This window comes from Garra rufa, chromosome 7 (genome assembly GCF_049309525.1).
Source record: "Garra rufa chromosome 7, GarRuf1.0, whole genome shotgun sequence".
Classification (NCBI taxonomy): Eukaryota; Metazoa; Chordata; class Actinopteri; order Cypriniformes; family Cyprinidae; genus Garra; species Garra rufa.
Genome location: NC_133367.1, coordinates 10,175,812 through 10,187,755, shown reverse-complemented (window position 1 = coordinate 10,187,755; position 11,944 = coordinate 10,175,812). Strand labels below are relative to the sequence as shown.

Genomic DNA, 11,944 nt, shown 5'->3' with positions numbered 1-11,944 from the left:
ACAAAAATACAGAATATTTTAATCTTATTTTCTCTCCTACATTTATAAGTGACAGATGATCAGTAGCCTTTTACCTTCTAGAGTATCAGCAGCTTCATCTTGCTTCATCTCTCTCAGGAAGTAAAGTGTGAGATCAAGAACTGCTTCTTTGATGCTGCATCTGTTCTCATTAAAATCCTTCACAAAATATTGCACGTCCTCTTTTTGTAATATTTTCTTAAACTTGTCCAGTTCTTTCTTTAGAAATGTAATTATTATGCTCTCAAGATCCTACAAAGCAAGTAAAAAATAAATGAAAGAAAAAAAATCTTCATCCATATATGATAAAAACTACTATTTTTTAATAATTAAAAATGTTTGTAAAAAATCAGTTTGAGACAAATGTTAATTAGCTGTCAGTATTAATAATACATTATTTTATGGGTTCTTAAAAAATAATGGTCAAGAAGAGTTAGAAATAACATTTCTCTTGCACTCTTATTCAATAACATATTTGTTTGTCATATTTATTAATTATTCATGAAGATGTGTTTCATTACCTGGAAAATCTGTAGGAAACTGTTTGTAAAGTCCTTGTGGTTCCTGTTAGTCTGGGAATCTGGATCTAAGGTTTCATTCTGAAGCCTGCTGCTCAATAAAATAAATCAAATTATTGCATTTCTGGGGAAATATGACTAAAATCTCTTGTAAACATGTTCTAGCAAAAGGAAAACAAATATTTGATACATTTATGAACTATAAAGTTTAATTATAATTATACACTTTCTAACACATGTGTAAAAAAAATAAGAAACATCAAATACCGTATGGTTTGTGATGCTATTTCTCCACTGAAATTTGGTACGTTACCCTTTGACCAGTCACTCTTCACAGACACAGAGCTGGACAAATGTGCATCTGAACTTTCACTAATGATGCAGAGAGAAAAACTTTACTACAGGAGGTTCATCCATGTTTTATATTGGCACTCATTCTCTCTAGTCCTTCACAGAAACACTTGCAGAGCTTTAAAGATAGCAGTTATTCCTGTTTACAGACTCACATTTTTTCACAATATCTGTAAAGCATTTCTGATCTAATTGAAGACAACCTTTTCTTTTTTGAGAAAAGAAATGTCAGTGTTACACAGTTCTGTTAGCATACTTCAATTAAAGAGACCATATGACACTATTTTAAAAGTTCATCACTTTGTTTATTGGGTGAAACAATAACGATGTCGTCGTAATAATTATCCATTTGACCTCGAGTCCAAGTCTGAACTGAATGTCTCACATTGTTAAGCTTTCATTTTGCAACTCTCTTACCTTTCAGATACAAATCTCATACAGTTAAAATTTTTCTTCTTCACTTTAACAACTTTTTGTCCTGAAGTGCCAACATAAAATATAGTTATTAAGGTGTGGTTTATTGTATTTAATGTACAATTTATTTAGCCGGTATAGCTCAGGTGTGTATGCAGCTCCATAAAGCATGCTGTACACAAGCTAACCTTTGGGTTAACGGCTCAGGAACAGCATGATAAATAAATCTTAACCACTGATTCCAAACAAAGCTGGTTTGCTTTCACATCCAAACACACAGCGTCTCCACAACATGACGACAACACTACAGCTCACTGAAGACTCGTCTTCTCTTTGTGGAAACCTTTGGAGATCTTTACGCTAATATTTCACATTGTGATGCAGACATTTGTGAAAGTAATATCTGGACTTCAATCAAGGCATTTTAGTCATTTCTGGATCAGTGTTCTCTGTTAGAGAGAATAAATCGCTTTGCAGGAGACTATGACATTTATAACTCTGAAGATCTTACACAAACAGATACATTACACACTAAAGGAAAATGAAAACATTAAAAAGCATCATATGACCCCTTTAAATTAAGTGTGCAGTCATTTTTAAATGTCTGAATATACATTTATGACCTAAAAACAAAATCACTGATGTGGAATAATTTACTCAAGTATCTACATATCAAATGCTGAAGAGCGACTGTAAACTGAGTCAAGATTGTAAATTATGATTCTGATTTTCAGTTCTCAGATATTTATAATCTATTGGCTACTTTTTAAATATATTTAATGTTATTTTAGCAAAGCTTTTTTAGAGCAAACATGTGAAAGTAGAGCAGTGTTTAAAATGATTGTGTGAAAACAGACTCAGTCTTACCCCTGTTTGTGTGAGAGACTCATCTCAGACGGAGAGTCCTTTCCTCGCTCCTCTGACATACTGCAGATAAACTGCCAGAGATCAGCACTGGGTTGAGAAAACTATCTGCTGTTCAGTTTGACCTGGAGATCATGATCCTTAATGAGATCAAGAAATATCTGGAGTTAGCAGCAACACAAAACACTAGATCAAATAAAGTCAGTTATGAACGGTTGCATACCGCCATGTAGAATAAACAAATGGTCTTAACGAGAAATGGCGGATTTAAACATACTTTCGATTTCGCATCACAAAACAACAGCAAAAAAAAAAAAAAAACAGAAGCGAAAATACGGAAATACCTTTAGAAACACATTCGTCTTCAATAACCCCTTTTGGAAAACTTACTTGCAGTCTTGTCCACTAAGAAGAGCATTTATAAGTATTTGAAACGATCATTTTCTGTCCTTTAGGCCTGTAGTTTGTCAGCAATAATTCTCATATCTCTCAGACAGATTGGATTAAATACAAAAACAATGTCCGCGAGTGTTAAAATTAGTAGAGTCTGCGCTAAAGTTGTATCTATAAAATGTTTTCTAGGACATATATTGGATAAAATCCTATGAGCATCGCTTTGTTTTGCTATCTGAGTGTTTTCCGCAGTTACTTTCGTTTTCGTCTTCTTCGTGGGTTTTTCTGGAGGGTTTGAACGAGCTGAACAGTTACTGCCACCTGCTGAACTGGAGCCTGAATTATATTTATAATTTATAGAAACATAATTTGTTACATTTTTAAAGTTGTTGTTTTTTATTGTTTTTACTGTACAAACTGTACACCTACTCATCACAAAAAATCAACATACTTCCATTTTTAATAAAATATTGTTTGCAAGTGATCTAAATTATTCTAAGACTCAAGACATTTCATCATAAATCACATTTATGTTAGTATATGTGTTATATAATAATACATCTAATAAATCATGAACATTTGAAGCTAAAGGAGACTCAAGTAAAAAAGTGTAACAAACATGTTACTAAAGAAAAGCAAAACAAATCATTCATTATGCATTTTAAACATGTATTTAGCATTTATTTAGGTTTGTTGAACTTATAAAACACATCATTTGCTTCTTTTAAAGATGATAATAAATAGAATTACATTATATGTAACAGTGTATAAAAATAAAAATAAACATTTACAAAAGTTTTAGGTGATCATAAAAATGGCTTACATTTTTCTGCAAACAATGATGTCCATTCTGTGAATGAAAGATTTACAAAAATGTTTAAGTTGAAATATAAACAAAACAATGAGAAACTGATGGTCTGTTTCAGATCCTCACACAGATCGAAGGGGAGATGGATGACTAGTAGACCAGATGATCTGAGATGTTAGTCTGCTAACCTTTTTTCTAAGACAGAGGTTCCCTACAGACGATGTCCGGTGGTTCTTGCTTAAATTTCAACTAAAGAACAATTTGTATTAGGTTTCAATCGCTTTAGATTCCTAATGTTTCTTATTTTAAACATAATCTTCAACGTTTAATCCCTTCACAAACACACAATAAAACATGTTGCCAAAGTCTTTAACTAGATAATATTTCATTTGTTTTAAATGTATGCGAAGGAGCTTGTGTCAGACGCAGAGCTGGTAATCTCTATATTTAGGTTGTATCTTTTAGAAAATGTTATATTTATTTTATTTCAAAACATAGTCCTGTTTTAAAGGCTAAAAAGTGTCCATATCGTAGAGTATCCTGAGCCCAATATCTGACATCCTGTGGATCTATGATCTAGTTCTGCACTTAATGCTGTGCTCCTACTTTTCAAATGCATCTCATGTCACATTGACACAAATTCTTTCAGATACTCACTGACTTTTCAGAGTTGTAAACTACGCTTGAATCAAACAACACATGTGAGGAGTGTCTTCTGTGGTTCAGTGGCTCTCCTGAGAATAGTTCATTGTTCTTAAAAAGTTGAATTAAAAAGCATTCGGCCACAACAGACTCCTAATGTGAGGTGAATGTTAAAACCTAGTATACAATATGCAGCATTTTATGTATATGATTTTACTGTTAACATTTATTTGCTACTTTTATCAGTCTGATAAATGTGTGGTCAATACTGTACATAATAAAAATGACAATCATGCTACCAAGTATGTTAGACACAATGGTTTTAAGAAAGTGATGTTTTTAACTGGAGAGGAGAACCAGGTGAGGCTTCTCAACCGAACAAAGAAAACACATTTTATATTCCTTCAACATATTTTATTTAATATTTCTGCATGAGTACCATGTTTTTTTATTGCTTTTTCTAAATGTTAATCTTTTTCTAATTGTATCAGCTGAGCTTGTTTCAACTGTTTATGGCCATTTTCTTATGTTATTATTTTTGACCCACATAGATATAGAGTAAATCTTATCATCCATGCTTTTCCCCTACATTTACAAACCCCAAATAAGACCGCAAGCGTGATCATCAATTCAATAAGACTAGTTACCCAGTTACACATCATGTAAGAAAAGTGTCATAATGCATCCAGAATACAGAAATCCTGCTCTTGATCTATTACGACTGACATTTTCCATCATCAAATGATCAGGATTACGGATGACTCTGTTCACATCTTGTTTGTTGGATTGTATTTGTCTTTAGGCGAGTCCTTCTCTATGAGAGCCGTCAGCATTCAGCATTGCTTTTGTCAGATTTGCTAGAGGTATATGGCACCTTGTTGTAACCTGATCACAATTAAGAAACATAACATTATACTGCTCCCCATTGAAAAGGTTTTAGACATAGTCTTTTATGCAAGAAATATGTCTGCACAACATAAATATTGATCAGTTTAACAAATATCTAATACTGAAACCCTCTCTTCTGAACTATCGTGGAAGTTTTTTTAATATTGATTTTGAATGTCCGTCCACTATGTTATACCTTTGTCACTGTTTTTGTACAGTTTTTAGACGAAGACTATTCTCAGACTTCTCAGGTCAAACATGCTGTGAATGTTTGCAGGAAAACAAGAACTAGTACAGTATAAAATAATTAAATGAAGGTCCTTCTACAAGAAAGTGTTTAAACTGAGATTGTGAAGTACTTCAGAGCTTTTTTCCCCCGATCTGGCTACAAAATCTTAATCGTCAATCCTACTGTTCCTCTGCTACATGTACGTCTATCTTATTTAAAAACACATAAAGTTACACATTACAAGTTGAAGACGGTGTGGAATCACTATTGTCTTTGTACGCATCTCTAAACAGGCCATTAATAAATAAATCACAGTTATTTTAAGCGAAGGGGATGATTCAGACCATTTTATTCAGTTGTTGTGTTTGTCTTTTAGTTTTTTGTTCCAGGAAACAGGTACAACTGCAACTACGCGCTTGTCATGTTTGCCTTAAAAATCTCTTCTTCTTTAAGAAAACATTTTTTAACATATCTTAGTTCTCTTAATGTTTCATAATTGTAAATGTTTGTTTAGCTTAAATATTATTATTTTTTTGTCAGTTACATAGTTGTTACGGGTTGGTGCTGGAACGATGAGACGAGACACGAATTACAAACAGAGTCTTTTAATATATCCAAGGAGCAGACTGATCAGGAACATGAAATCTTTCCACACACGCAACGTATACACAAAGCAAAGACCGACAGTAAACTGAACTCAAAGACAGACTTATAAAGGAACTAGATAATTACAGACAGGTGCAGGGGATGATGATAATGAGGGCTAAACCAAAGCAGACAGATCGACAGGGGAAGACAATGGGAGAAACTAAGTACACAAACAGACAGAACTATGACAATAGTTGTCAGGCATGAAATGTATATCTATTTTTAAATAATTATGATAGAGTTACAGGTTCTGTGTAGTCGGATGTCCGTAAGCGGGGAAATCTCGACAGTAACTGTGACAGATGAGAGTATTACTCAAACAGTCCACCGTGTTATCTTTTAATAAAATATTGCATTGAATGCCACTAAGACAAATTCTGTAGCAGTGTTCATTAAAACGTTGAAATGAAAATAAACGTACAAATATTCATAATATATTCTAACGACACAACAGACTGATCTTTGCTAAGTACACCTACAATTGTTAGATATCTTGACCTTATCCGTGTGTTTAACGCCGCTACTGCGCTAGGCCTTTCACACCGTTGTGAGATTTAAACCGCAAAGTTTTGCATTACACTTTATAAGCAGAACAATTTTTTCGGTTTCCAATATTTCTGTGAATTTGAGTTGATCAAATGCCGTTTTAATCCGTTTTCTTGACCTCAAGACACTTGTGTTACTAATACTATCCTAGTTTATATCAGATATAAGACATTAGATAATTTCGTAATAATTATTTCTGTTTTTCAATAATACTGAAATCAGGTAGGTGAACTTAAAAAAAAAAAAAGTTTAAACTGTATATGTATCACTGTATTTATATGCAAATATAAATGTGTTGAATAAAGACAATGTATTTGACTATCTATAGAGGAGCGAGAAAGACACAAATGCTGTTAACTGTTCAAAAAATGTTTAGTTGGTCTGGACTGATGAAGGAGAGACTCCATCCACAGAACAAAGACAATATACTGGATATCTGTCCATTAACAACAGACACACACATAACTGAATATAAAGTAGAATAGAATAACAATGTGTATAAAATATGAGATAACTAATGTTTTAGATAACATGGACATTTCACATTGTAGACTTGTTTTATATCTTTGACACATTTAAGTGCTGCACTTGACAATCACATTTAAACATTTGAATCATTATGGATGAGTTTAATACAAATATTATTAAACTGAAGAGCCAGACAGACTCATCTGAGCGTCTTCCTCCTGTTTCAGCTTTCAATAAAACAAAAGCATCATTTGCTTGAATACTAAATCAACATGAATCATTCAGTATCACATGTTTCTAACACACATGCTGCATTATTTGATTGTAAAGTCTGAGTCTCTTCACCTGTATGGATCACATTCACACATTTATCACACATTTCTTTCTCCTCATAGACACAGTAGTGAAGCTCTTCTGTGGATCCTCACCTGATGTTTACTGCTGCTTTCATCAGGATTCAACAACTAGGATAGACAGCAGTTACCATCCTTTGGTGAATCAATTATATTAGGGACTCTTGACAAAGAATTTTAATCAACACTGTAAGGTGGAACAAAATAGAGAGAAAGAAAAATCAGTGTTCAGTGGAACAAATTTGCAAATCAGTTACTACTTCAGTTACGGTTTCTTTAAAGGTTACATTTCCATGATCTTGCATAGATATTTCTAAAACAAAATATTTGTGTTTTTAGTACATTTGAACATGATTTCCATTCATATGTTTGTTTGTTTGTGTGACTCCTGTTGAGACACTATAAAGAGAAACACACGCTAATGAGTGAACGCCAAATATAATAAACCACAAGAACAAATACTAATGTGATTTTGCCTCAAAACTAAACCCTTTCAGTTCAATGTTCCACTAGTTAAAGCTGTTTTTCCTCTAGTTTCAACATTTGTATTGGTCTCAGTAAATAAGTGAAAGTAAAGTAAGTGTAAAGTAATGTGACGTGTTGCTTGTCAAAGTAAAAACACACAAGAGACAGAGACATTGATCATGTGATGCTGGACGGCTGTGAGCTGAAGCTGGAATCTGCACTGATTTTACCAGCGTTTTCCTCCAATCTGACCAAATCTATTTCAAACTGGAATGATTCACTATTACTGATGGCATTAATAAAGCAGCTGTTGTTGGATAAAGCTCTGACAGTCTGCTTTTGTTCTCTTTCCTCCTTTGTGTTCAACATTTTGATCAACTTTACATTTCATTCTGACACAAACCCTTTTGAAATAAAGCTTGATGATCATTTGATCATCTCCTTTCACAAATATTTGAAAGTTAATATTTGTCCACATATCAGAGGAAATTGAAGATCTCTTTAATATCACAAAGTGAAGTTTACTCACCTCAGTTTACAGTTTGAGTCTCGTAGCACATCAATGAGCCGCTGCTTTGAGTCTCCAATCTTATTGTTTCTCAGATCAAGCTTTTTCAGAAACTGCAGTGCTTTTGTGTTTGTCAAAGACTGAGTTAAAGAAGAAACATCTGTAATGCCACAGTTAAATAGACTAGAAAGAGACAAACAGAGGAAGAGAAGATCATCTTACAAACAAATCATTAAGGAGAAGAATTTGACAAATATAATGTGAACCCATGAACCCACTCATCATGAGATATTGAGTAGAAAGTGTTTTGGTTTAAACTGTTGAAGTGATTTTCATCATTTTGATTCTTGTATGTGAATGTTACTGACCTCAATCTCTTCAGTTTACAGTGTGAATCCTTCAGTACGTCACATAAGCCATTCACTCCTGTGTTTGTTATTCGATTCCCGCTCAGGTCCAGTTCTCTCAGGTGTGATGGGTTTGATTTCAGAGCTGAAGTCAGGATGAGACACTGTTTCTCTGTAATACTGCAATAATACAGACTGAAGACAGAAAGAGAAAGAACAATGACTCAGATCTATGATGATCATCAGCAAATGCATATATTCCCTAACACACCAGCAAAATCATGGAAACTCCTAATATATAAATGAAACAAACCAAGACAGGAGTACTGTATTTGAGGACACTAGTTACAATCCAAGTCTGGACCCATCCTCAGGCAAACAAATAAAGAATCAATACATTAAATCAATATAGAAACAACTGTAAAATAAACTAAATTAAATGGTCTATTTTCACATTTTTAATTAATGAAAATCATTAAATCAATCAAATCAAATATTTTTTAAATAAATTTAAGAGTGTAGTTTACAATTTCTAACTATACAAATATACATTTCCCTTAATAAAAGATTTAGTGATATATAACATTAGTCCAGTATAAATCTGTCAGAATCATCTCCTGAAATTTAATATATACTAGAATAAATCTATCATTTGTTAAGACTATTTTTTGTTTTTACTTCTGTTTTGTTTCACAACAAAAATGTCAAGAGTCCAGTGGTCCTAATCTAAACAGTGAACTTTAATCTGACTGTAACTGCTGTACAGTATAATGATACTAACTCTAGTTTCTCCAGCTTGAATTGTGGGTTCATCAGTAGATCACTGAGGTTTTTCACTCCAGATTCTCCTAGTTTATTCACGCTCAGGTCCAGTTCTCTCAGGTGTGATGGGTTTGATTTCAGAGCTGAAGTCACAGCAGAACAACCTTCATCTGTCATTTTACACTCTCTTAACCTACATTGACAGAAAGAGGAAGAGCAGAAAATAAGAAAATAAGTCACATAATTTATCATAAGCAAATAAAACAGAGGAAAACAGATCAACTTGTTTATTTCAGCAGATTAGGGATTTCAGTTATTTTTCCCAAACAAATAAAACCAAAGCATGTAAACTGATCATTAACTGAGAAACAACAAGACTGTGGTCAGCGCCGATAGCACACCGAATACACAACTAGACAAAGCTTGTCAAGACAGTTTTTAAGTTGTTTTGAGAAAACCGGACCAGAAAGTTTGAAAGGTTTTAAAAAGTTTAAAAAGTTTTAGAAGTTAAAGTTAAAAGAGTTTAAAATGGTTTTAAAGGTTTACGAAGTTTAAAAGTATAAAAAGTTTTAAAAGTTAAAAAGCAAGTTGCTAGTTTGATTTTACTTATTTTAGCATGATTAGCAAGTAACTAGCATGTTTCTAGCATGTCACTAGCATGTTGTTACAATTATTAGCATGTTACTAACATGTTGCTACTATGATTAGCAATTAGTTATTAGCATGTTTTTGCATTGCTTGATCAGTCTGTATATCTATGCAAATATTCATATTTATTAGTACATTGCTTTTCACAATACATATCGTTTCAGTGCAATGCTAATGTATGCTATTAAACTAAGCGCTCCATGCTGTTATTACTTATGTCATTGATTTCAAATGTGTTTAGTTTGGTCGAGTTTGTTGTGGAACAGTGTAAGAAGAGGGTATGAATGCTCTGAGTCGTCATGTGATCACAAATAAACAAGATCAATGCAATTCAGTGCTGGCTACGGTGTTTTGCATAAACCTGTATAACTGCAGATTAATAAATGCACACACAAACACACTACATACAGTATTTATGTATCTATGTATGTTTTTATGCACATATTTACATATATACATACATACATATTATATATGACGCTAATTCAGCTTTGTATGACACAATTTTTATTTTATTTTATTAAAATTTCTTTTTTATATGTATTTTTGCTCAAATAAATGCAGCCTTGATGAAAATAAGAGACTTCTTTCAAAAACACAGTACTGTATATAAACAAAAAACATTCTCTCCCTTTCAACTGTTTTTATTTCCAACACATGTATTGATATGTAAATATCTGTATGAACATAAAATGCTTCAACAAATGAAACAACTACAACATCTGAACTTAAATGGAGTAATGAGTCTCTGGACAAAGAAGGAACAAATATCCAAAGCAGCAGTCAGTATCTGGCCATCAGTAGCTTTAAGTACTAGACTGAAGTTCATCCTCAAGTCTGGGTTGATATGGTCATGTCTGGTGTGGCACTGCAGGATGATCAGCTGTCCTTGGGTGTCTTACATTACAGATGAGGGCTCTCCTAAAGACAAAAGTAGAAAAACAATTAATATACTGCACAATATTTAAAATACAATGCTGTTATTGCTTAATACATCAGTGTATGTTGGAATTAACATTACCAAAGCTTATGAGATGGAAACAATGTTTACTATTAACGTTACCTTTTGTAAACTACTGCAGCTAACTGTTACACGGTACAACGTTATACGAGTTTACTTTCATGTTACTCACTGCATTTGTCAACTTACAAGATAACTAGACGACTAATATGAACTTAGTTATAGCCCACATGACACTTAGCAATAAAACAGAAATAAAAACTTGCCTTTTTTACTACACACGAATCAAAATGCGAGGTGCAAATGTAAACAATGACAAAATGTTACTTTAAGTTATGCAGCATCATACTTGAAGAGTTAACGTAAAGAAATACAAATAATCAAATGAATTAAAAATGACATTTACTTGCCTGAATCGAAATGTGCGCTGTGTATCCTAGAGTTGTTAATCCAGCCTTCTCCTTCACTGCTGTAACTCGGGGACGTTTTTCAGAAATCTACCGTTAAACACGTCTCAGAATCGTAGTTCAGTCCCAGAGGAAGCACCCAACCACCGAACGACAAGGTCTGATTTTAATTTAGACATTTAAGCAGGAGGATTGTATAAAAATGATCACAATCCCACTGTGCATCAAGCGCCTCCCGCCATTGTTTTGAATGCACTCGATCACTAAAACATCATAGAACCAAAGACGTCACTTCCTTAAGCCGCCGAATAGCTCTTGAAATGGTCGATAGGGTCACCAAATTTGATCCTGGAGGGCCGGTGTCCTGCAGAGTTAAGCTCCAACTTGCCTCAACACAGCTGCCTGGAAGTTTCAAGTATGCCTATTAAGACCTTGATTAGCTGGTTCAGGTGTGTTTGATTAGGGTTGGAGCTAAACTCTGTAGGACACCTGCCCTCCAGGACCGAGTGTGATGATCCCTGGTGCATTTAACCCTTGTGTGGTGTTCGTATTTTTGTTACTCAGCCAGTGTTCATGGGTCTGGTGGACCCGCTAGAGTTTTGGCTTTCCAAATTAACACTATCAACTATTTTATGTTAAATTACTCAACAAATGTTTACTTCATACCAATTACAAGCCATATGAACAGCAAACATGGTTAATTTTC

The 11,944-nt window shown here is 33.5% G+C and overlaps 1 protein-coding gene across 1 annotated transcript in view; it reads right to left on the bottom strand.

Annotated features, from left to right (window-relative positions):
* Window positions 1–11,944, bottom strand: part of LOC141338845 (NACHT, LRR and PYD domains-containing protein 3-like) — a 48,682-nt gene that overhangs the window by 23,559 nt on the left and 13,179 nt on the right. The window contains exons 7-8 of the mRNA XM_073844461.1: window positions 540–627; window positions 75–270 (exon numbers count right to left, since the gene is read on the bottom strand). Coding sequence (XP_073700562.1) covers window positions 75–270; window positions 540–627 — 284 coding nt within the window. The remainder of the gene's footprint in view (window positions 1–74; window positions 271–539; window positions 628–11,944) is intronic.